The sequence below is a fragment of the Ictalurus punctatus genome, chromosome 22 (assembly GCF_001660625.3).
Source record: "Ictalurus punctatus breed USDA103 chromosome 22, Coco_2.0, whole genome shotgun sequence".
Taxonomy (NCBI): Eukaryota; Metazoa; Chordata; class Actinopteri; order Siluriformes; family Ictaluridae; genus Ictalurus; species Ictalurus punctatus.
Genome location: NC_030437.2, coordinates 9,152,051 through 9,179,510, shown reverse-complemented (window position 1 = coordinate 9,179,510; position 27,460 = coordinate 9,152,051). Strand labels below are relative to the sequence as shown.

The 27,460-nt window shown below is 39.2% G+C and overlaps 1 protein-coding gene across 3 annotated transcripts; it reads left to right on the top strand.

Moving 5' to 3' along the window:
• mamdc2a (MAM domain containing 2a) lies at positions 1-26,026 on the top strand. 3 transcript variants are annotated; one of them, XM_017451254.3, is made up of 14 exons: positions 4-239; positions 877-993; positions 7,174-7,424; positions 7,984-8,068; positions 8,249-8,386; positions 10,206-10,462; positions 14,556-14,649; positions 15,249-15,395; positions 16,460-16,725; positions 17,481-17,577; positions 19,880-20,035; positions 20,296-20,555; positions 23,666-23,750; positions 25,332-26,026. In XM_017451254.3, exons 1-14 carry the CDS (start codon positions 200-202, stop codon positions 25,391-25,393), a joined length of 2,055 nt encoding a protein of 684 aa, XP_017306743.1. In that variant the 5' UTR covers positions 4-199; the 3' UTR covers positions 25,394-26,026. The 3 variants fall into 3 exon arrangements, with proteins under 3 accessions (XP_017306744.1, XP_017306743.1, XP_017306742.1); XM_017451253.3 differs by having other exon boundaries at positions 6-239; positions 874-993; XM_017451255.3 differs by lacking the exons at positions 23,666-23,750; positions 25,332-26,026 and having other exon boundaries at positions 1-239; positions 874-993; positions 19,880-20,031; positions 20,296-20,493.
• Positions 26,027-27,460: the final 1,434 nt, after the last annotated feature.

Below are 27,460 nucleotides of genomic sequence, written 5' to 3'. Positions count from 1 at the left end.
AATCACTCACACATGGCCCTCCTCTTTCCAGCTGCAGACAGCATGCCCACGACGCGCACTGCTCCATGCACTCTGCAGCTGAAGCCGTCACTCTGCAGGACACAAGCAGTGCTTCAGTGAACACTGAACATCCCAGCACAACATTTCTTTCACTGTCTCATCTGTCGGACCATATCTGATACTCGGTCGGAATAAGTGGATGTATGCCATGCGCGTTCTTCATATTTCAACTCTGCTGGGTAAGGCATTAGAAAACACACAGTCAGCGTTCATTAAAATACTGTTTATACAGATAATGGTAGGTAAAGTGAACTTTTTTTCTGTTAGAGATGCGATCAGTTCCTGCCATTGTTCTTAATGCTCTTAATTGTTTTCAGCAGTTTCCTGCATTTGCATCACAGCAGCATAATTATCCAATGAACTGAGATATACTGTACAATGCATATACATTGTAGCGTGCGCCTTTGCCTTATAAGTTTCTCCGCTTTGCAAGTTTAGTTACGTGTGTGTGCGCGCGCGCGTGTGTGTGAGAGTGAGTGAATGGGCATGTCACCACGAGGCCAGGAATATTTGACAGTGTTGACCTTGTGGGGACATTTAGCTGGTCCCCACTAGGAAAACTGCTTTTGCTTTATTATTATTATTATTATTATTATTATTATTATTATTATTATTATTATTATTGTTGTTGTTGTTGTTGTTGTTGTTTTTTTGTTTTTTTTTTATTTAACCCTAAATGAGGCTAAGTGTTTCATGTTATAGGTGTAGGCATAGCATTAATTAGCTGCATCAATAATTGTGTCAATAATTGTGTCTCATAATTATAGCAAAACAAAAGTGTGTGTGTTTGTGTGTGTGTGTGTGTGTGTGCAGCAGTGGTGCTGGTTGTAAGAGCGTACCGGCATTTGTTGCCCGGATCCTGCAGCTTCGAGAGTGGCACATGTGGCTACACTTCGGATCTGGCGCATGCTACTTGGACTGTGAACGACAAAGGTAATTAACAGAGAAACTGAGATTGCCACATGCCAAATCTGCCAGCATTTTAACATAATAATTAAGTGGCACATTTGATACGTTAATCTATGATATTTTTTAAACATTTTGAAAGTTTACAGTGTATGCATGTATTTAGTTTTTAATTTCAGCAATTACTCATACCTGTTGGATATAACTCTTAACTGGGGGACACTGGGCAAGAGTAGGGTGAGCTTGAAGGGCCTGGCTCATCTGTCTGTCAATGTCCCAACCATTAGTACAGATATAACTAGATTCACACAGTATGCTGTCTGTATATGTGGGTCTGAGATGTGATGAGTTAATGTGTTATAATGCAACTGCTTTAATATTTTTGGAACCTGAGACATAAGAGATCGGGAATTTAAACCTGGAGAAGAACAAGGTCCATCTGAGTTGACTTAATGTTTTTCTGTCTTTAGGTACTCAATTTTCTTGTGGTCTGTGTATACAATTAACAGGTACAGGACCTTGGGACTAGTGGTAATGAGTGCTGTAACAGAGAACATGGTGCCTGAATGGTGGACTACAACTGTTATGCAAAATGGTTTTGCACATTCCTTGACCGTACACTGTCCATGTTGTTGAGTCTCTCCAGATGTGGGTCAGGTCAAACATTGATCAATATGGTAGGAAGGCTCTCCACAGTAGAATCAAAGCTTTCCTTCTAAACAGTTCTGACCCTCTTCGGAGGTTAGTCTGGTGTGGGCAGTGTGCATTGGCTCTGTGGTCTGAGAATGTCTTTTTTCCACAATGACTGAATCAGGGCTTAATTCCTGTCTCAACAAGCAGCATCTCTTAATGCATGGCCAGGCCAATGAGAGCATCCAATTACACATTGCTTTCCCTGCAAGCCAGTTGGGTGACTACATCTCTTCTTAAATCTTTGCAGAAAGTATTAAATTTTATTTGTATAGCGCTTTTTATAATGGACATCATCTCAAAGCAGCTTTACAGAAACATATAAAAACAGGATACAGATTTTAAATGTGTGAATTTATCCCCAATGAGCAAGGCAGAGGTGACGGTGGCAAGGAAAAACTCCCTAAGATGATATGCGGAAGAAACCTTGAGAGGAACCAGACTCAGAAGGGAACCCATCCTCATCTGGGTAACAACAGATAGTGTGAAAATAAAGGGAAGTTCATTATAGTTTTTATAAAGTAGTGATTAGAGCAGGTTCATTCCACTTGCTTCCAGCAGCCAGCATGTGGAACTCTGCTGAATATTCTGCTGCAGTGCACTTCCCATGTTTGACGTTCCGAGATGCTCCCTTGCTTCCTTGCCATCTGGATGGTGATTACACACGGTATGAAATATTTTGACCAGTTGATCATAAGACTGCATGGTGTCACCCCTTGATCAGCCAAACAGAATTGGTCTGCTCTACTTTTCCCATGAGCAGTATCACTTTTGACTTGATCTCATGACAAGAAGTACCACGAATACTGTAGCAAAAAGCCGTGACATTTGGATGGATCTCATTATGCTTGTTGGTCTGGACTCTGAGAAACATGAAGTGTTTCTCGCTGTTGGCTGCTGCTGGTTGGGACTGGCAACTGTTGTAACTGATTAGCGAGATTCCATAATGTAGCATGGATGGCAAGGATCTGCTGGTGTTGTTCATGGCCTACAAGGCCTTGAGTTGTGAGAGCCTGATGGACTTTGCTGAAACCGTCTAGGTCCACGTTATCAGTGAAGTCATCTGTTATGAAGGCAGATATGCAGTTGTGTGGGTCATGTGTTGTAAAGTTTCGGGAACATCTGATCTAAATGTGTCTGAAAGATTTTAACTGAAACACTCCTAGAAAATGAGGTACAGTATACAGTAGCTTCCTAAATAGTACTTATTCCTCTGAGGGAAGCCTTAAGGGTTTTAATCAGAAAATCTAGAGAAAAGGGGAAAGTCTTTGGAAAGCCAAAAGTATTAACCTTCCAAAGAATTAGGAAACTTTTTTTTTCCTAAGAGTTGTTGTTCAAAATGTTAAGTGCAGGCCAAAAGAATGTGTAGATAAAAATAGTGCTACTCTCTAAGTTCGCTTTTATTTCCAGTGAAACAAAGACTTTGCTGTTTATGTTTTCATTTAATATTATTAAAAAAACATTGCTAGTCAAGTTTGTAGCAAACTGGTTACAACTCCAGGCAGAGTACTCAAACCCAGGCAACGGTATCAAAAATCTATCTTTTTATTCCCTGTATTATATCTATTAACCAATGGAAAGTTTGGGGACCTTTTACCTTTGACTGTCAGCTACTCATTATGATAAGGACAATAAGTATAATACAGAAATAAATAGAGACAAATAAAATGCTCAAATAGATCACAGTGTGGTAATTGTGTGTTACATAATCTTAACATGCAATTGCACTAAAATAAAATGAGAACATGGGCTTTCAATAATGATGAATGAACAGCCGCTAATGACAACAACTCAGCATGTAGCTGGTGGACAAAAATCATTATACAACCATCCAGAAGTGACATTTTGACACTGAATTAGTCCTCCCAATGCAAATCAAAATGTGATGGGCTGAGCCCACTGGTGCCTCTAATTACTGTATGTTGGCAGGTTATCAGATAACAAGGACTTCTGTCCAACACCTGAAGTTCTATGGCACCAGTTAAGGCATAAACAAACTATGATGCTGTGATGAGCTTGTATCTCCATTACCTTCTGAATAGGTTCCAACTCCTGGTTCCAACACATTACGTTATCTGACATCTTTGATCAAGTGATAGCTAACTTCCAAGAAATTCACCACTTGAACTTCAAATTGAGCTATTTTGAACTGGGCCTGTGTGTAAGCTGTGTGTCTGACATCTTGTTTATAACCTTTTGTAATTGAAGCCCATCTGTGTTTTGTCATGTAGCGTGTCCAAAAACAGCAGCTTGTTCGTTAATTTGTTAGGCAAGACTTTATTTAAAAAATAGATTTTCCTTTTTTATAGCTCTTGTGACAAAAAGCTTGCTTGTGCTATTGTAAACAGCAGCTGGTATTAAGATGTGTAGCCTGGACAGTTGTGTAATGGAGACAGAGACTTTACCAGTGGATAAGTGATGCAAAGACATGAGTACATCAGAATCACCTCATAACAAGCCTATTTGGTCTACGCCAGGCGGTCGTAACCACCCCAAAGGCCAAAAATGTCACTCCCTTTAGTTTTGGATATGGTGTGGTCGTGCTACATTTCCCTTAATGTGTAGCTAAATAGTAGCATAAACCCAGACTGGATTGTGACTGTTTAGTTTCCTGGGCAACTCCAGGACCAACTGTGTGATGGAAATACCCACCATTTATTTTGAGTGCAGTTGAAAGCAAACGCCTGCAGCATGAAGCAGTTTTTCCCCCTCCCTATAAATAAAAGTGCTTTTCCCAATGCAGGAATGAGATCTTCACCTTCAACAATGGCTTGAGTTTATACATATGGTGGTCTGGAGGTCATTGAAGGTGTTGAACTGGGAAAAATTATTAATTTAAAGGGGGAAAAAAACCTTGAAAGTGGCCACACTAACAACTGCAGAAATCATTTGTAAGCATGTTAAGATATCCTGCAGATTTCTATTGACCTCTTTTCAACATTTCATTTTCCCCCACAAAAGACAGATCGTGTGTGAGATTGTTGCAGGGAATCTGAATGAATCATTTCTTTTAGTTATTGTGATGGGACAGGAGTGTCAGCATGTACTGTGGTCAACAAACCCCAGTCACTCTAGATCAGGAAAGCCCTGAGCCTGATGATCTTATTATGACTGGAATACTCCTTACCACTACTCCATGTGCATTTCATTGAACTCTGTCTACAAATGACATCACCTCCTACTTGCCGTCTAGACTGGGTGTCTGGATGGTAAGGAGCTCCATATTTGATGACTCGGGAATTTTTCGACCATGAAATTGCTTACACTCAGAGAGGAAACTGCTATTTTTTTTATGGCTCAGTCAGCACTCATAACAACTGCTAGTTTTTTTTTTTGTTTTTGTCCCCCTGAATCTCACCATGTGTCTATTTTTACTATGCACTGAGATGCTGCTCTGGGCACAGACAAATGCTAACCAAGTAAGTACCTCTTTTTCCACAATTAAAGTGGTGCCGAAAGCATATTACACTAAGAAAAAAGTACTATGCACGAACATTTTGTGTTTGAGGTACAAACAATTGGTAAGCGTGCTCGCAAATGTGCAGCAGTGTACCTCAAGGTATAATTGTGTACTTTGCCGATGTTGCTTGACAGTTATATTCCTCCAACTGAAGGCAAAAAAGACACACCCCTGAGAATACTACCTCTGTGACAAGCGTTTATATCTTAGAATCTCAGTTTAGTACTTTTTCTAAACAGTGTAGCAGTAGTTGAAACAGAACAAAGTACTTGCAGGAGTTCTCAAATGTTATGAGCAAACAACCCCAAATGGACATTATGAATTTTCTGTGACCCTAAGCCTTAACCACCCTGCATCATATGTCAGAAATACAGTATATGTGCGATATAAATGACAGCTACAAACTTTACAACTGGATAATCATTTTCTGTGCATGCAAAGGTATATCTGGGTACTCAGGTTTTTTTTCAGTGTTTTGGTTTCTCCTCATTATTTACCATCATACTAATAAATCCATATTCAATAAATGTTTCTGCACATTTTCATGTTTGTTTTCTGTTGCTTTACTGAGACAACTCCTACACTAGTGCACGAGTGTGTCAGAATAGCAAAAATGACTCAAACAGTTTAAATACGGCTTGTTTGAATGTGACTCCCTTTACCATTTAAAAATAGCAGCACACAAAATCCATCTTCATAGTTAGAGTGATATTCCTCATATTTGTAAAATAGATGAATAAAACTAAACACGAGAGGTCGTGAGTTCCTCTCACGACATCATCTGTAAACTGAATGACCCCACATGAGGTGGCAAGCCCTAGTTTGGGAACCCCTGGTGTTCAAGTATTATTTAATTGATCAAACATTAGGTTCAGGAGAAGATTTAAAACTTAAAAACATACCGTCTGAAGGTCTAGTATTTGCTCAGGAGCTAAATAAGAAAAATCCTAAGAGTCAAGCCCAGGTGCAGGAAAAGTGCCTAGTTTTACAATGTTTTTACAACAGTACATACAAAGAGAAGAAGAAAAAGAAATAGGTTTTGGTGGCATCTGGAATGAATAACTTTCACCAGGCAGACAGCTGGAGGTAACGGTCAAGATTACAAACGTTACTGGGATTAAAATGCATGAACACATCTCATCTATGGTTGCTTCATTTTCCCCAAGCTTTATTTTTTAAATCAAAGCATTTAATTTCAGGTATAGCTAATTATATATGCTCTAAACATCACTCTGGTCTGGGGTTCTTAGATGAACAGCTCTATTAATCATCCTTTGTTTTGAATGATTACATAACCCAAAGTGTGGGAAAAGAGCTTATATAGCTCACACCTGGTTTCTGGCACACTGACTGGATAGTAATGTGGAGCAGTCAGGATCACACGTTTATTATCCACATCACCTCATCCCCTGCTATTATAAATTTAAACACAGTTGTTATGAGATGTAAAAGAAATTAGTTGAATATCACAAATATCATAAAAGAAGTGGACACCTGTTTAACCACTTACACTGCCAGGAGACTTAAATTCCTAACTCTCATACACTATATGGCCAGAAGTATGTGGACAGCTGACCCATCACACCCATATATGAACCTTCCCCAAACTATTGCTACAAAGTTGGAAGCACACAGTTGTCTAGAATGCCTCTGTATCATTAACAATTTCTCTTGACTGGAACTAAAGGGCCTAGCCACAAAGTGAGATCCATGAAGACATGGTTTACGAAGGTTGGTGTGGAAGAAGTGGAGTGACTGGTCCAGAGCACTGACCTCCATTCCACTGAACACCTTTGGGATGAACTACATGCCAGGCCATCTCACCCAACCTCAGTGCTTGACCTCACTAATGCTCTTGCTGCTGAATGGAAATACACCTATGAGTGTGATGGTCAGCTGTCCACGTACATTTGCCAATATAGTGTAACTACATTCATTTCCATTACTGAATAACATTCTTTAACCAAATAATACACCAAGGGTTTATTAAAAAAAGACATGTATATATAGTTATACACATGATTATGTTTGATAATGTGCCTACAATCTTCTCACAGGTCGCTTCATAGCTATAGACTCCTCCCTTATGGGCGAAGCCGACCAGGCCATCTTGGTGAGCCCTGAACTTGAAATATTTGACTGGAGCTGCTTACGTCTAGTGTACCAAATCGCCGGGGCAGGCTCACTTCAGGTTCACTTGCGCCCTGAGGGCGAGAACTTCGACTACCTGCTATGGACGATGGACAAACCCTCGGACAGCTGGTTAATAGCCAGTGTGGACCTCCGCAAGTTTTCCAAAGCCTACCAGGTACCAGCCAACATGGACCAGTCAGTTTGCTGAGAAAGGAAAAAATAATCTCACAGTGAAAATGATTGGTAAAGTGATGTTGCTGGATTAGTCCTAGTGTTAGCATTTGAGCCACATTTGAAAAGGAGGCAGAGGACCTTCTAAACAAGCTAATTTAGTTTATCACTGTTTATTTGGGCTAGGTGAAGTATTTCTGAGAGCTTATCCATTAGAGTGAATTCGTTTTTATTTAATAATTGTACTTAATTATGGCCGCAAAGTAAATTACTTTATTGCATTTTTTTACACCCTATGCAAATACATCACATTAATAGTTTAATCACGTAATATTTTCAAGGCTATAAACATACATATAAAGACTATGATTTATACATTTAGATGCACAATACACTTATTGTGAAAGATCTTTTGTTGTGATCTTTTCCTACACGCAAAAAATGTGTTTTTATTGGAGGATAATTATGTGTTCATCTATAAAGAGTGATTCTTCGTCTGTGTTATAGATTTTGAGCTTTATGGAGCATTACCTCACATCTCCTATCTTTGTCATTTCATGCAGATTTTACTGGACGCCAGGCCCAACAAAGGGACAGGAAACAGCATTGCTATCTTTGAAATTCATATCATACCCGGTTACTGTATAGGTAAATCTGTTCAGTAATTGTTGTTTTTTTTTCTATAGATTCTAAATAGTTCCAAAGTGCACCATGTCTTTAAATATGATAAACATGTTTATGTTAAACGCATGGATTGGTTTGCAGAACTTACAAAAGGACTTGCTCCCTTAACAAGCTGTGAATGTGTATTGTATTGCTCTGTTTTAGAGTGTAACTTTGAGGAAGATCATTTGTGTGGCTACCGAATCCAGTGGAACCCCAATGTGAACTGGTTAATGGGAGGAAGCCTCACTCGAGACCCTCAATCAACCCTCCCATATGGCAACGGCTTGAACAATGACAGAGGTACGGCTTTACTAAAAGCATGCTCTGGAAATCATAATTGCTCAAGTGCTGGGAAATAGACAGCTGACTCACGCTTTCCAAAAGTAATGGAGTTTCTTCAGCGTTATCCCTCATGTTCTGTTATAAATTAGTTTGCCAAGTCACTCCATTCTTTACCCATTCATTCATCTTCAGTAACTGCTTTATCCTGGTCAGGGTTATGGGAGATCTGGAACCTATCCCTGGCACACTCAGCGTGAGGTAGGAATACATGCTGGATAGGATGCCAGGGCACCCTGTACCCACACATTCGCATACTCATTCACACCTAGAGTCAATTTAGCCCACCCCATACACTTACCAGTATGTCTTTGGGAGTTGGGAGGAAAAAGGAGAATCTGGACGAAACCCATGTGAACACAGGTAGAATTCTTTATTTGTTAAGCTTTTTATACTTCTTTAAGGCCTATATACATTTAGGTGTATTTTTATATCTTTATGTTTTGAATGAAACAGGAAAGGAATATCAGCTGTTACAGATTCCACAGATTTAGCCCAATCTCTACTTATGAGATCATAAACACTCATAATAGTCATGCGTCATTCACAAGTGAATCAAATCTTTTAGCTGTCTCTTTAGGTAAACATTTCTAAATTTTACCTTTTGATGTAAATTCTGTATTCAGGATGCTTTTGTGGTGCTAATCATTTACAGTGGTATCTTGATCAAAATGCATCAAGTAAATGAACAGTTATGATAAAAGTACAGAGATCTTTAAATTGTACTTTAAAGAACGTTAAGACACCAGTCACAATAATATTATTAGTTGGAATAATAACCTGGAATGATAGCTGTATTTGAAAGCAACATTTCATCGCCCTACTGATTTTAGGGTTTGTTTGTTTTTTAAAAAGAGAGAGAAAAAAGAAGAAAAAAACTGGCAATGAGCCATTTGAGAACCAAAAGGGTGTGCTCTTACTGATGAGCTAAGCCAAGTGCTCTGACATATTGAAAAGAGCCAAAATTCCCACTAACTCCTTCAACTGCAGTATGACTTCATAATAAAACAGTCCAATCGGCTGTGGTACAACTAGCCAGAGCCAAAAGTTTAAAAAACTAAGTCCAAATCATCACTTTATATGTCACCAGTGAAGATGGGAAAAAATCTACACCATATAGCCAGTAGTTTGTAGACCAACCTGGCCATCATACCCATATGTGCTTGTTGAACATCTCATTCCAAAGTCGGTTCCCCCCTTTGCTGCTGTAGCAGACTCCACTCTTTTAGGAAGGCTTTCCATTAGATTTTGGAACATGGCTGTGGAAATTCATCCACTGGGCATTAGTGAGGTCAGGCACTGATGTTGGGGGAAGAGGCCTGCCACAGTCAGCGTTCCAGTTGATTCCACAGATGTTCAGTGGGGTTGAGGTCAGGGTTCTGTGCAGGGTGCTTGCGTTCTTCCACTCCAACATCAGCAAACCATGTGTTTAATCTCAATGCTTCGACATACAAGGACATTCTAGACAATTTTGTGCATTCACCTTTGTGGTAACAGCTCAGGGAAGACCTACATATGGGTGTGATGGACAGGTCTCCACATGCTTTCAGCCACAGAGTGTATATTCAAAATAACAGAGCAATCAATGTTTACTACAAATTTACAGTAGCATAGCAGTTCACAATGGTATACCCAGGCTTGCTAGTTAGCCCCATTATCTGTAGTTTCACAGAACAACAGAAGAACTGCATTTGTCTCACACAAAGAATTGAGAAGCATTGGTGCATCAAATATAACATGGAATTTCATGGGCAAATTTTTTTTTTATATTCTGGACCAGGTCGCTACCTGTATGTCAGCTCACTTTACACCAAGGAGTTCCAAGAGGTGGCAAAACTCGAGTCACCAATGATCACTGTTCCCATGTCAGGCTGCTTGTCTTTCTACTACCAGAGGAACCTATCCAGGGGCAACTTCTTCTCTGTGTTCACCAGAGACCAGCTGGGCCACTACGAGGAGATTTGGAGGCCAGATGTGTATGCCACGTCCACCTGGAAACTAGTGCAGGTGGACATAAAGGTGCACCATCCTTCAGAGGTCAGTGCAAGAAATGTCAGATCTTCAAGTTCCATGATACTATTGATAGTGCTGTACTGTACATGAGTTCACTAGCTTCTTCATTTCCCCAGTTTTTTAACTGCTCAGCTGTGGTGTCATCCATCCATAGATCCATCCATCCATCCATCCATTTTCCATACCGCTTATTCTACACAGGGTCTTGGGGGAGCCTGGAGTCTATCCCAAGGATCTCAGGGCACAAAGCGGGGGGCACCCTGTACGGGGTGCCAACCCATTGCAGGGCACAATCACACACCCATTCACACACTACGGACAATTTGGAAATGCCAGTCAGCCTACAGCGCATGTGTTTGGACTTGGAGAGGAAACTGAAGTACCTAGAGGAGGAAACTGGAGTACCTGGAGGAAACCCCTGATAAGAGCATAATGTTGTACTCCATTATTCTTTTTTTTTTTTACAGCCGAAGTGATTAGCTTAAACAGATCAGCTCAATGTCTGCACTTAAGCTTTGTCAGCCAACTGAGGGTTTTTTAGTGTTCTTCTTTTGCTTCTTTTACCTTAGTTTTCATAATGTAATCCGGCCACAGCAGGCGCTGGAATGTAGAACAGCGGTGGAGCCTACCCATCAATCAGCCTGTGAGCCTGTGAGCCTGAAGCATATGGAAACACAGTGTCAGGGAAAATAAACAGCTTCCAGTGGCTCACACTTACAGTGGGTCAGCATTCTTTCTGGCTGTTGTGTAGCAAATTCAGAAACTGCCGTTACATTTAGTTTTGGTGTAAATTTAATCGATTTGGGATGACTGGTTCTGTTGAGATGTAGGAATTAGGGGATTGGTGTGTTTAAGGAAGGTCAGCCCCAACATCTGTTGCTTGTCAAACAGACAGGGAGCCAAGATGCTTGTAAGACCAGATTTTATACAGATGTAACCTAAAATAGTTTTGTATCCAACCCCATTTTACTATATTAGTGTACACAGTATTTTCTTTCATTCCTTTCATCAGTATGGTTTATCTCCCCTTATTTTTTTTTCTCTTCCTTTTTTTCCTCCCTTTAAAGACACACATAACCCCTCATTCACAGTGAAGAAAAAACAGGCTACATGTAGCACATAGTGGTCAGATTAATATCAGAATCAGTGTAGTGAATTATATTTTGCTATGAGAGAACTATAGAGAACCAGGGACGTTGGAACAAGATTAAGTAGATTTTTATTTTCTAATAGAGTTTGCTATGCAGGTTAACCTGTGATATGTGTGCAATGCTAAAACCGCTAGAGGTGTAATGCAATATCACTATCTATATCTGTTTAGTACTCCAAATATTCTAAATAGCTGTATTCCGATTTAAACTCGAAGTGAGTGTGTCTTAAACTGGAATTATTAAAGTGGAACTTTTTTAAAGATGTGCATGGGACTTTTTGTTAATCCCATTCGCAGTTATTTTTGTTTGTACTTGCCTGCACCATTTTCCAACAGATTTAGTTGGTTCTCAAAATGTCAACAAAAATTTGCCCAATTTAAACCATCATGACCCAGAAGAATGAATGAATGTAAGTTCTAAATACATCACTGTAAAAGCAACATTCATGTTAATGAATACGGTCTTTCTTTTTTCCCACACGTTACATACACCAATCAGCCATAACAGTAAAACCACTGACAGGTGAAGTGAATAAAATTGATTATCTCATTACAGTGGCACCTGTCAAGGGGTGGGATATATTAGGCATCGAGTGAACAGTCAGTTCTCAAAGTTGATATGTTGTAAGCAGGAACATTGGGCAAGTGGAAGGATCTGAGTGACTTTGACAAGGGCCAAATTGTGATGGCTAGACATCTGGGTCAGAGCATCTCCAGAACGGCAGATCTAGTGAGGTGTTCCCTGTATGCAGTGGTTAGTACATACCAAAAATGGTCCAAGGAAGAACAATTGGGTCATGGGCTCACGGTCATGAACAGGGTCATGGGCTCCCATGACTCATTGATAAGCATGGGGAGCAAAGACTAGCCCATCTGGTCAGATCCCACAGAAGAGCTACTGTAGCAGAAATTGCTGAAAAAGTTAACGATACCTGTGATTGAAAGGTGTCAGAACACACAGTGCATTGCATCTTGCTGCATATTGGGCTGTGTAGCTGCAGACCGGTCAAAGTGCTCATGCTGATTCCTATCCACCACCAAAAACACCTTCAATGGGCAAGTGAGCATCAGAACTGGACCATGGAGCAGTGGAAAAGGTGGCCTGGTCTGATGAATCACGTTTTCTTTTACATCATGTGGACAGCCGGGTGCATGTGCGTTGCTTACCTGGGGAAGAGATGGCACCAGGATACACTATGGAAAGAAGGCAAGCCAGCGGAGGCAGTGTGACACTCTGAGCAATGTTCTTCTGTGAAACCTTGGGTCCTGGCATCCATTTGGATGTTACTTTGACATGTACCACCAACCTAAACATTGTTGCAGACCAAGTACACCCCTTAATGGAAACAATATTCCCTAATGGCAGTTGCCTCTTTCAGGAGGATAACGTGTCCTGCCACACTGCAGAAATTGTTCAGGAATGGTTTGAGGAACCTGACAAAGAGTTCAAGGTATTGACTTGGCCTCCAAATTCCCCAGATCTCAATCCGATCGAGCATCTGATGTGCTGGACAAACAAGTCTGATCCATGGAGGCCTCACCTCACAACTTACAGGACTTAAAGGATCTGCTTCTAACGTTTTGGTGCCAGATACCACAGCACACAGAGGTCTTGTGGAGTCCATGCCTCGATGAGTCAGAGCTGTTTTGGTGGCAAAAAGGGAACCTACACAATATTAGGCACGTGGTTTTAATGTTATGGCTTACCTGCATTTAAGTAAAAACAAATAGTGTGCCTCCTATTCATATCTGTATTTGTATCTGTCACATCTCGAGACGTAACGAAGATAGGATGCAAATGCAGTTTAACAGTTTATTTAATGTGAGACACAGGCAGGTAAATCCAAATACGTAATCCAGAAACATAATCCACAAACATGCAAAGGTCAGGCGATCAGCAAACAGGCATGCACGGGGCAAAGCATGAATCAAGGTCACGGTCACGGAATACAGGGTCGAGATACAAAACAAGAAACATAAACAATAGCGAGGGACTGGGAGTGGAGAAACCAGTGTGGAATAAATCTAATGTTTAACCAAAATAACTCTAACAAGGAACCTAACATGGATATAACTATGACTATGAATATCTATGGTAACAAATCGAATTGAATCTAAACTAAACTTATCTAATCTAATCTAATCTTCCACACCGTGTGCTGGGAGGCGCGCAGTATATATACACACATGATCAGCGTCAGTTGCTGACGGCTGACACCAATCTAGGCACACGTGAAATAACAGCCAGTGACAAAACAGGGAGGAGACATAACAGAAACATAACAAAAAGCACCTGTCCAATGTACACAATGTGATGATTGTTAACAAACGAAAAGCAGGTGCTCGCGCACCTTGCTCTTGCACGTGCGCCCACATGCTCTCTCGCGCGCTGTTTAAAGGGGAAACCGTGACAGTATCTGTTTAGAATGCATTGTATGTTCACTCCGAGCAATGTATTCATATACGATTACTTCCCTAAAACACATGGGCAGAAAATATGACTTCCAGGATCATGCGATATGTGATACATTTGTTTATTTCATACCGCACACTACGGTATAGTGTAATTGTACCAAATGTGGTGCATCTGCATCGCAAAATACATGAGTTAATGTCATGGTCTTGAAGGAGAAAGTGGTGATTGTTTTTCGTCATCTCGGAGCTCGTAAACAGCTTGAGGAAGTCTAGTTCCGACCACTGTGTTTGAGTTTGTGCAGCCAGCACTTCGGGTCTATGTAAATAAAGAGAGAGTGCTTGAGTGGGGTCCGGATATCATCTCAGGCAGATGGTGTTTGGTGTCTATAGCTCTCTACAATTTATTGTTTTTATACTGGAATGCTTCAGTGCTGTTAGGATTTAGATGCGAATGTTTTGGTTGTTTATTCCAAAACTTTCTAGACCAGTTATGGGTGCTGGATTTTGTTTAAGCTTTGTAAATAGCATTTTGTGTTCTATGTGTGAATCAAGGTGGTGTATGAGGTAGCATTCAACAGTCCTAGTGGCGGCTACGTAGCTGTGGATGACATCGCCTTTTCTCCTGAGTTCTGCCACAACGCAACACGTCAGTATAGGCATGTTTCATTATCACTAATATCCTGTTATGTAGCACTTCCTGATTCAAAACCCTCTCACACTGTTTTAGTCTAAACACTGCTTTCATGTGTCATATTTATGGTAACTGAAGAAAACATCAAATATATCGACACTGCCAATATTAAAAGTAATATAACCTATATAGAACATGAAAATGTGGGGAAAATAAAACATTTGTCACCTGATTTACGAAAAATAATCTAGTTGAACATTCCCTTCTGCTATGTTCCCAGGTTTTGCGCTTCTTATATTATATATTGGTTCACAAAAAAGACAGAAATCCATAGTGATGTGCTCAGAGAGTTAATAAACATTAATAATTGCTGCTTCTCAAGCCAAACCTGGTCCTTGTGGATGTTGGAGACATGTTTGTTCAACTTGTACATGTGCCATGAGTTGTTTTTTTTCTCCCACACATGCAGTATATATGAAAAATTTCCACACATTAAACAGCCTGGAAAATACCCTTGTAGTCAGCATTTTTGATGGATCTTAAACCCAAAACATGTTCTCTTTGTCTGATGACTAATGTGTGTGTTTTTTTTCCTTCTGCAACCTTCCCCCCAGAGCCAACCTTTGACCCCTCTGTAGCTAACTGTGATTTTGAAGAGAATCTGTGCCGGTACTATCAGGAGCAATTCGGAGGCAGTGTGTGGAACAGAGTGTCTGTGAGACCAAACGTTTACAGGATTGGAGACCACACTAACGGCGAGGGTATGTGGTGAGATGTTCTTTAATACCACCAACAATCCAGCTTTCACCTTATTTTTTCTGTGGAAATATAGTTCCCTACTTAAGTGTAGCAGAAGATAAAGATTGTGAAAATATTATATCACAGTACTATATATATATATATTCTGAGCTAACCAGACTAAGCTGACACAATGGTTGAGCAAAATTAGTGCCATATTTAGAACAAGGTCTGTGGAAAACTAGGAGCTCAATTATTTATTCAACATTCATTAAAACTATGTATGTAACAAGTTAGCTAACATACTTGCTACGCAGTATTAATTTCATAGTGTGATATCACTGGTTGGTGTTATTAGTCTATGTCCATGAACACACATGGGTGTTGCTATTAGCAACTGACAAGTGCATTTTTCAGAAGTACTGAAAATATTTACAGTATGCTTAGAAGACATTATAATCTGTTTTTCCACAATGATTAAATGTTACCATATCACTGACTCTAGAAAACTCTAGAAATTGGTACCATATTTACTGTGGATGCATTTTGCATTAAGGAAGTTCTTGAGTTAGCAATATAAAGCAGTTCTATTGGGAAACTTTCCTGAAAGGAAACCCCTTTGTTGTTGAGGTCTAAGAGAGACCTCTGTAGACTATATGTACAACATCTGTACATATTCATTTTATGAACATAATCCAACTATTCAAATACTGATCTTGTTATTTATATGTGTGCTATAATATCTTTGCTATTTATTGAACTCACAGAGCGTTTGATTCCTGAACGTTCCTCTCAGACCACCACTCAAACCTACTTGTTTGTGAGTTATTGAGGCCTGGATTAACCCATTAAATCAAGTAACCAATCAAATATATGTAGACAACTATAAGAAATGAATAATAAATATAATAACGTAATAATGATAATGGGGGTTGAACCCCCCCCACCACAGACCCCACTTTGAGAACCATTGCTTTAGGGAGCTAGAACCTTATATCTAATAGTGCACAAGACAAAGAAAAAAAACACATACAGTAGTGTAAATTTCACAAATGTGATTTATCAATACTGTAACTTTGTACTCCAGGCTGGTTCCTCCTGGCTAACACCCGTTTCAGATCCCGCATGGGTTACGTGAGCCGCCTGCATGGACCCTTTCTGCCTGGGAACCACAAATATTGTCTCAGATTCTATTACGCTCTGCACGGTTTAAGGAAGATTGACAACAACCTGGCCCTGTATGTCTATGATGAACAGAACGTAGCTCAGGCTAAGATCTGGACAGTGCCTGAGAGCTCCAGAGATGTGTGGACGGAGGTGGATGTTACATATCAGAGGCCAATGCCAACTAAGGTAAAGATAGATTAACACCAGTATTATACAAAAATGACATATTGCTTCAAAAATACAAAAAAAAAACCCCAAAAAACAACAACTACAAAAAACCCTTCACATTTGTGACTCCATTCAGGTTTTGAATAACTGAAAGATAAATCCTCTCCTAAATTTTACTGCATACAGTACTAGCTGTGAAACGAAAGGGAAGTTCACAATGATTGATGTAGGTTACATGTCTAAATGTGTGATGACAAATTGAGTCCTTAAACATTGTGAAAAGATAGTTTGCAGAATAAACACAGAAAATGTTGCTATTCAAGATTAAGTCATACTGTAGTTTCAACCCAAGATTAGAAATGACACACTGCAGGCCAACTGTAATCAAGCTTTTAAAATGACTTATAAGGAATTCTTATAGTAAGCCTGAGGATTCAAGATGTTATTTGTAAATAAAGTTAGAAGAAGATATATGAACAGATGAGCAGCAGTCTTGGATAAGCCTTAAAGGGGAAAATTCATCCTGAATGTCTTGCATATCAATATTTATATAATCACTATGTGATTTTCATTTCCACAATGATCTTTGACTAAACTTTGATCTTGATCAAATGATCAAATGATCTTTGACATTGAATGTCACTGGAAAATTGAGTGAGACAAGCTGTTTTGTGTTTAGGAGCTCACAGCAAAACGTGACCGTGTTGTTTTGGATGTATTTCCCTTTGGTAGGAAGCTAAGTCATTGCACTCTTGTGTAACTCTTTATTTTAGATTGTGTTCGTCAGTATCTGCAGAAGCTTCTGGGACTGTGGGCTTGTAGCTCTGGATGATATCAAGGTCACTCTTGGGGACTGTAGCATCACGGCAGGTCAGACTCACATTAATAAAGTTCGCAACTGTATTTTTCTGAATGGTCAATTAATATAGTAAGATCTGTGCTGTTTAGTGAAGTTTATTAGTCAGGTTTATTGTCATAATAGAGATTTACCCTAAGGTGTAATTTGGAAAACATTTTGCTTAGTGAGTTAAAGGTGAGAGCTTTTATTTTTACACATTTTATTAGGAACATCTGTACACTTGTAAATTCATGCAGTTATCCAATCAGCCAATCCTGTGGCAGCAGCACAATGCAAAAAAAAAAGAGAGAAGATCTTCAGGTAATGTTCACTCCAAACCTCAGAATGAAGAACAAAGTGTGATCTCTGTGTCTTTAACCGGTGGCATGGTTGTTGGTACCAGATGGGTTGGTTTGAGTATTTCAGAAACTGCTGATCTCCTGGGATTTTTCACAAACAACAGTCTCTAGAGTTTACACAGAATGGTGTGAAAAACCAATAGACACTGAGTGAGCAACAGTTCTGTGGGTGGAAACACCTTGTTGATAAGAGCGGTCAGAGGAAAATGGCCGGGCTGGGTTGCGCTTCCAGAAAGTATATAGTAACTCAAATAATCACTTTACAACTGTTGTGTGTGAAAATCCCAGGAGATCAGCAGTTTCTGAAATACTCAACCCAGCACATCTGGCATCAGCAACCATGAAACGGCTAAAGTCACAGAGATCACATTTTCCCCCATGTTTGATATGAACATTAACTGGAGCTCTTGACTTGTATCTGCATGGTTTTACGCATTGTGCTGCTTCCACATGATTGGCTGATTAGGTAACTGAGTGAATAAGCAGGTTTACAGATGTTCCTATTAAAGTGACCACTGAGTGTATATACCCTCTCTCTCTCTCTAAAAAAGATGGGTGTTGCTACAGATAGTACAATTAACGTTTGCTTAATTACATTTACAGGTGAACCATTTGTTAGTGGGAAATATGTATTTACTTGTAAATACAGTATACTTCCATTCAAATTTATAAATGTAGGTCAGTGTTTCATTGCTATGTTGAACTGAATGTGGTTTTTGAAACCATGTAGCCAGCAACACTGAAGTGCAGTTTATCAGCTCATACTTTCCATGGTTGCAGAAAACATCTGCTTTTGTGCACACAGACATTAAATGGGCAGTGTCTATTTGACTGGACAGAAATAGACAATTATTGCTCTCCAGCAGAAATTAAGAAGTGCAAATTTTTTAAAAAAAAGAACAAGCCACTTATAGTTGCAATCAAAATTATTCAACCCCCATTGCAAATCAGGTTTATTGTCAAAATTTACAGACTTTCAGCTGTTTGCAATGAACAAATCAAACAAAAGCTATTGAAATAGTTCAACACAACGAATTCTTCAAGTGGTCTCCCCAAATTCAACTGAAAATGCAACGTAGAATGATTTCTCCAGTTTCAAAATTATTCAAACCCTTCATGGCAAGCATCTTTAGTACTTAGTACAGCACACTTTTGCTGTTATGACCTGCTGCAAACGAGATGCACAGCTTCTGGCAGCGTTCCTGAGGAATCTTAACCCATGAGCAATGTAACAGTAAAATGCTTGGGTTCGCCTTCTTCAAATCCCACCAGAGATTTTCAATGGAGTTTTGCAACTGTAACTGAAGTCACCCCAAAAAAGTAAAAAATATTAAAGTACGTTATGTAATTGTAGCTGTGGCTCTAATTATTATTGTGACAAACCTGTGACCAAACCTCAGAATGAAGAAAAAAAGTGTGATCTCTGTGACTTTAACCAGTGGCATGGTTGTTGGTACCAGATGGACTGGTTTGAGTATTTCAGAAACTGCTGATCTCCTGGGATTTTCACACATCACCATCTGTAGTGTTTAAACAGAATGGTGGGAATACAAAAAACACTGAGTGAGTGACAGTTCTTTGTGAGGAAACGCCTTGTTGATAAGAGAGGCCAAAGGAAAATGGCCAGATTGGTTCAATCTGCCAGGAAGGATATAGTAACTCAAATAATCACTCTTTACATCCGTGATGAGCAGAAAAGCATGTGTGACTTCCATGTATCTGGATGATTTTATCCATTGTACTGCTGCTGCCACATGACTGGCTAATTGGATAACTACATAAATGAGCAGGTGTTCCTATAAAAGTGGACGGCGGGTGTATCAAAAACAAAACTGGTTATAAATTCACAACATGAAACACAAGCATAGCATAAAGAAATGTAAATGATTATATTTCATTTAGTTCATTTAGTTAAGGCATCAATTTCCCAAAGGTGTCTTTTTTAAATCATGTACTTCATGTGCTATGCTTTCAGGTCCTTTGCGACCACCGCCAGGACACTGTTACTTTGAGACAGGAGACTGTGGATATACTCAGGAAATTAAGAGTAAGAAAGCACACTGGTTACGGAACAGCGGACCGACACCCACATCCTACACAGGGCCCAAGGGGGACCATACCTTAGGGGTAGGTGAGTCAATATACCCACCTTATACTTTTAAAGTATATTAGACCTGTTTTTACTTGTTTTAATCTCTCACAGACTGATTATGCGTATCTGCTTCATCAAGCCAAGACAAGTCTATTTATAAATCGCATGTAAATGCAACAACTTTTGAAATCTTTATTTATTTCCCATTTGCAATGTTCACAATTCCAGTTAGTACAACAGCAGCATTTATCTTATCATGCCAGCTAATGCAATCTAACTGACATTACCATGTCTCTAAGGGTACTACATGTACATTGAGGCATCCAATATGTTACCTGGACACTCAGCACGGTTGGTGACCCCGGAACTACGGGGTTCGTTCAGGCCACAGTGTGTAACCTTCTACTACCACATGTATGGTACGGGAACAGGGGTCCTCAACGTCCTGCTGCGACAGAAGGGTAAAGTCAAAGAGACACTGCTCTGGAGCCGACAAGGAGAGCAGAGTATCTCCTGGATGAAGGCTACTGTGGATTACGACTGCTTTACCAAGCACAATGTGAGAGCATGGAGGCACATTTACTCATACACACACCCACACACACTGATTATCCACTGATCCAGAGGTTATTGGTCCAGCGATCACATGAGACATCAAAGTGGTTAGGATCGTGAGAAGGAGGAAATACTTTGGACTCACTCATGGTGTGTTGAACATTGAGAATGAAACTTCACGATGCTCCCTTGATCACGTTAGACATCAGTGTGGTTAGGTTAGTGGAAAGGATCAAAATAAGGACTTCTTGGACTCTTTCATGTTGTGAACATGAAATTATGTGGTCTGACTACGTTTTATCATAGTGTAGTCAGGGGTAAAATTATTTCTGGCATCCTTCATTATAAATGGACAGTAATGAATACATAAAACTCATAACTCTATGCATAACATGAGTGATAGTTTAAGCTTAAACATGAATGGATACTGTACAATTTTATACTGACTATGCAGTTTTGTTTTCAAACATAAAATACAAGTTTTCTTGAATACAAGATTTCTTAAATGGTTTATAATTATGGGCACATCCATAATTATTATTTAGCAAAGTCTCCTGTGGACAGAACTGCACTGAGCTTCTTTTTTGTAATGTATAATAAGACAATTGTAGAGGGATCTTGTTACATTCGTCCGTGTAGAACATTTCAAACCTATTTAAATTCTTAGGTTTGCACATGTTCTTCTCAGTTCAGACCACACGCTGTCATCATGGGTTAAACCTGGAGACTGAGATCATCCGTGCAGAACACTGATTTTGTATTTCTGCAATCATTTATATGTTAAAATAGTTATGTTTGAGGACATTATCTTGTTAAAAGTGATTTTATGGCCAAGTCTTGCCAACCTCCTGACAGAGGCAACCAGTCTGTGAGATAACATTTCATGGTATTTGGCTGCTTTCATGAACATTCACAAGAACCCCTAGAGCATCAGATACATACAGCCACAAGTCATCAATGATCCACCACCATATTTTACAGTAGGTTCAGATGTATTTCCTCCCAATATGCACTCCCAATTTTCTTATCACACGTTGCAATGACACTTGGTAAGTTCATGATCTTGTGGGTTTTGTGCATTTTGTTGGTTGCTCTTTTAGGAAAATGTCTTTCCTGCACCCTTCAGTACAGATTGTTGCTATGGATCGGATGTTTAATCATTTTGAAACATGACAAACTCGAGAATCATTAACGTGCAAACCGCAAAGAGGAAAATTGTAATGACAGATGCCTCACAGCAAGACTTGCTGGGCATGTAGAAAAAAAACTTGAGCTAGAGTCCGTACGTTAGCGTATTAACTTCCTCAGAATTTAATCTGTGTGACTGCAACATTTTCAGTGGGTCACATATAACTAGTGCAAAGAAACTAACCACCAAGGTGGCGCAAAATGGCAAACAATCTTGAGGTTGGTCAAGTAAATTCTCAAAGTGCATCTGAACTTCTGTCTTAAGCTGTTTACGTATTGTACCGGTGTATGCTATTTGTTATTAGGTCTATGCCTGGGATTGGCAAATTTACAAGGATCAGCTAACGAAGAGCGGAATTCGATCTGCTTGCAGTTGATCCATGGACATGACCAAGACAGATGCTTTAGGATGCATTAGTGCATGATTGGCCAAAATCTACAGTTTTCAAAATCTACAGTGATTTTCTTCTGCTACCGTTGCTGTGCAGTTATAGGACAGTCTACGCAAACAATGTGTCGCTAGCACCATTCTGGCCAAACAGACACCTGTTATTAAAGTTACTTTTGTGTGCAACACCCATTAGACCAGACCTGCTGTCCCAAATGAACATGTTACTATGACACAGCAGACCACATACCTTGAAATCTGTTACCAGAGAGTGATCCCAACATGCTGGCCTCTTTAGATAGTGTTAGACATACAAGTTAAGTCAAGTCAAATGGGTTTTCATTGCCATTCCTCTATATAGCTTGTATACATTAGAACGAAATGTTGTTTCTCCGGGACCAGGGTGCAACACATAACAGTACACGAGACTACATAAAGTGCAAATACACAAGAGTGTGAGATGATTGCAGGACAATAAACGCGCAGAACATGGACTGTGAAGTATATAGAAGTGTAGCAGCAATATTGGAAGCAAAAAGAGTTCCATAAATAAAGTGTCTGTTGCAGCTTTGTAAAGTGCAGGTGTGCAGTCCTATTGAGTCATACCGGGTTAGGGGTTTGAGTAGCCCAGGTGAGCACTGGGAGGAAACAGGGTGTTGAGTACTCTCTAGAAATAAACTGTTACATCTGCTGGTGGAGGCACAGATGCTCCAGTACCTTCTGCCAGATGGCAGGAGGTTGAAGAGTCCATGAGATGGGTGAAAGGGGTAACGGTTATTGTTTGAAGCTACGATGGTTGGTAGAGAAACCCTGGTGATCTTTTCAGGTGTTTTCACAATAAAATAATTCAATTAGCAAGAAACAGAGGATTGGAGTGCTATACTTAGCATCTTGAATCTAATTACTCAAACCATCGACAAGATAAGAATGGTCAGGAGATGAACGTGATGTATCAGGGACATTTTATAGACTACTCAAGTGAATAGTTTTACAGTAACAGACACATGGTTCTTGACAAAGAAATGGGAAAAATGGGAATACTCTACTAGTTCTGTAAAGTAAATGCACCATGAGGTTCACCACTCAGAGGTAGAACCACAGTTACTGTACATATGTAATCTTTCATTGGTAAAGCAGGGCTGAGGCAAAAACCAGAGAAGACAGGAACACCATTAAGATAATGATGATGATGATGATAATGAGTCTTTATTTGTCACATATACATTACAACACAGTGAAATTCTTTTCTTCAAATTCCCCAGCATGTTAGGAAGTTGGAGTTAGAGCGCAGGGTCAGCCATGATACAGTGGCCCTGGAGCAGAGAGGGTTAAGGGCCTTGCTCAAGGGCCCAACAGTGGCAGTTTGGCAGTGCTGGGGCCTGAACCTCTGACCTTCCAATCAGTATCAGAGCCTTAACCACCAAGCCACCACTGCCCCCTTAAGACCATCTCTGACCAATATTTCAAACTGTGTTGAGTTCTAATTTATAGTTTGAGCTGTCTCGATCTTTTTCTTTTCTTTTTTTCTTTTCTGGCAGATTATATTTGAAGCAGTCAGAGGCCCTTCACTAAGAAGTGATATTGCTATTGATGACATTGTTTTCCAAACTGGACCATGCGAAGGTACGTATGACTGTTACAGTCTAGTCTAGTCTAAGCCAAGTTAGGTCAAGTCTAAATAGAGATTGAGTGAATACCAAACTAGTTTCATACATAGATCACAGAGATGTCTCTAAGGGTCTTGCATAGAAGAAGTTATAATTGGCAAAGGAAATTAGGAATTGGCATTTATCACACGTAAGTATGCACAGGTGTACACAGTGGATGTTGATAAATCCCATACATTCTAAATTGCTCTGTTTGTGCACAACCATACAGTGTTTTACATAATAAAACACCCCCAAATCACCATATATGGTAATTAACTTGTGTTTAAAAGTCCCAATATTGTACTGCTTATTACAGAATGAGCATTACAAAAAGTCTAATAAGATTCATTTCACCGACCGTAAAGTAGAGTAAAACAGAAAAGGTTTATTCGGCACTTCTATAAGTGGTTTGTCACAGAAATAATTTAAAAGTTTTTTTTATTTTATTTTATGTAGAAATTTCTGCAGTCCAATGCCCCAACTACGTTTAGAAATTGTTGTCTTGTCCGATGCCATATTTGGAAATGTAATGTATTGCAGTGTGAGCAATATGAATGCATGTAAGATGTGTCATTATTTGGCTCAGACTTGGTTGGGAAATGCCAGACCTGTCTCCAATTTCTCAGTGAAATGTGCTCCATGGCTAAAACCCCCTAGAATAGAAATATACTGTAATAAAACTGCACTGGGCAAATGAAATCATCTCAGTCCAACTTTAGATGTGCCTTTTCAACTGTGTCACCTAGTCTGCACCAAAATCACTAATTACTCTGTCAGTTATCCTGATAGGATTGACAATAAGTGTGATTAGAGTTCTTCAAAATACTGTAGGTGTACCAGCATTTTATACTTTTCTGCCACTAGGGGCTCCTGTATGCATATAGTCCGGAGTGTGCGTAAAGCGTTAATGGGAAAGACTTTTATTTATACCTTGCACACATGTCAGAGGAATTGCTAGCTCCAGTTAACTGGGGCATGGAGGGCACATAATGATGATATAATCACTCTTCAAGACTATATTTATTACGACTTGACAAATATTAGATCAGAACTATTTAATAGCACACACTGCCAACACATCTCTCCGAAATTTATATTATGTTACAAAAATATAAACTGAATATTAGCCTGTGATATTTCTCCAAAATAGACCTGGGCTCCACTAGCTGTTAAATAGCAGCAGGTGATGTTTGATATGGGCCTGGGTAACATCCAGTTGTCCATTAGGTATAATGGACATGTCCAAAGGCTGGAATGAGTGTATTGTCTCCAAATGACATGTCCCAGTATCACATTTAGTCTAGTACCACTCCTGATTGGTGCTTTCCCTTACTTTGCTTCCCATCCTTTCAATGAGGGGACATGCTGCAGCATCCTATGCATGGATAATTGACATAGCAACGGACTCTCTAGGTTTTAACAGCCATGGTTTCAGAGGAGCAGGAAGTCTGCATCCTGCTCAGGGGACTTTGACTGTAGTACTTATTAATCTTGACTTAGGCACCATTCAAGAAATTCTGTTTCTTACTCTCTTTCTCTTGTCTTTCCCCTGTAGATCTCGGAGACAGCTTTTCCTACTCAGGCTTCTCTGAGGACTTCAATGAGATTGAGTACTGAGCAAGGCACTGGAATATTATGTGTTTGCATCTGTTTTTGTTGCTATGCATGACCAAACTGAGAGACGCATTTCATAGGTTTTCTTAGTGGAATTCGTTCATGGACAAAATATTACCAAAAAATTTTAGATGTTACAAGGACATCTTGGGAACGTTGTTATTTTATAAATCTAGCTTTAGCAGTTCTTAATTAAGAAATGCTTTTTGTCCTTTAAAGTAGTAAATTGTCATTTTGTTCAGCCCTCTGCTTGCCTGCAAGGCAAATTGCAACTGAAATGCAAACACTGACAAGCCCATATCCTCGCTGTTGAAACTATATATACCTTGCGAGCTGCATTTTAAGGCCGAACAGTTCCGTAGAAGAGCTGTTTTCTGGGCCGGAATAAATTTAAACAGAAATCGGTGAGATCTCTTCCTTGGCACTAGTGTGGATTCGTTTTTCTAAGGTAACTTTGAAAGGAGGTGATTATTAGATCTAGAAGCACTTTCATATATCGCAGACTGCACCTTTGATAGATTTTCTTCATTGACATCACCCGGCATTTTGCCTTTATTATTTTTTCATTGGTATTGCTGAACTGAAAGGTTTCATTATGTTTGAATATCATAAACATTAAAAGAGCAATAATACTCACTTCTTGTTGACACTGTGCATTTACACCGAACAAAACTATATCGTGATGTATTGTATTGTTTGTATGGTCACTGATGTCATGTTATATCGTATCAGGTCATTTCATTTTGAGTAACAAGTCAAACCTTTTGTATTATTTAGTTTGCTTTTGATAACTTAATTAGTTGTATGTTTTGTGGTATTATATCAAATGAATAAATAATGTTTGATATGGAAGCCCTCAAGAAACCTTTGAAATGTATTCAACATTGAGACATGTGTTTCTTGGTTGTTTTTTTTTTCATGTTTTCATGTGACTTGTACACATCTCATAAGATGATTGCACTGGTTTTTCATGGTTTTAGAAATGTAAATATCAATCCTACTGTACAAACATCTCTTACACGTGTGGACAGATGCCATAATGTAAATGTAGATAGTGCCATCCAGTGGGAGAATTATGATATGAAAATCAAATGGTAAGTCAGTTCTATGGCTTAACTCAGAAATGAATGAAATGCAAGATGGAAACAAAATAATGACGACAATTTATCTTGGTCCCACAACTTACTAACTTGTGGACATGGTTAAATTATCTCATTCGTACAACTTTCTAAGTCATGTTTATGACTTAAATATCTTGTTCCCGCTCCTTAGTCATAGACATGATTTAATTCTCTTGTTCCTACACCTTACTAACTCATGGACGTGGTTTAATTAGCTCATTCCAACACTTATCCAACAAATATCTCATAGATAAATAACATAATAAATGAATGCCAGTCAGGATATTTCCATCAGAGACATATTTCTAATAATATACGCTTGATCTTAGATATATTAGATTAATCAGATTTAATTTCCACTGATAGTTTTTTCCTCTTTAGCCCTGAATGCCCAGGCCAGGTTATGGCCCTGGTTGAAGACCCAAGTTATTAGTTGCATTATTTTATTACACCTGAATATCCCCACTATGGAAATCTAACCAATATCCATTATCTAACCCTTTTTAAGTGAGGTGTAACTTTGTTGTTAATAGTCCCTTTTCACAATGAAAAAAACTTCTGCCTTTCTGCAAAGCAGTGTATACGTACTTCCATTTTACCTTATGCATGCTGGATACTTCAGGAAAATGTAGGAACATGCTAACTAACAACACGAAAAACGAAATGTAAAGTTTAGAATAATAATGTTTAGGTATTTACGGGTTCTTATATTTTAATTCTTTTGATAATGTTAATGAATAAAATAAAAATAAATAAACCTGAAGGTGATGAGCCTCCTCATTTTTCCTCATGGACCTGTGACAACGTCCTGTAACTGTCACCTCATCCACAACTACAAGGCAATGTTTTGGTGAAATGGCACAACATTAACCGTGAATGCGTTACTGACTTTTATCTAATACACAACCTATAGATAACATCGGTAATATGGAAACACGATTGCAACAAG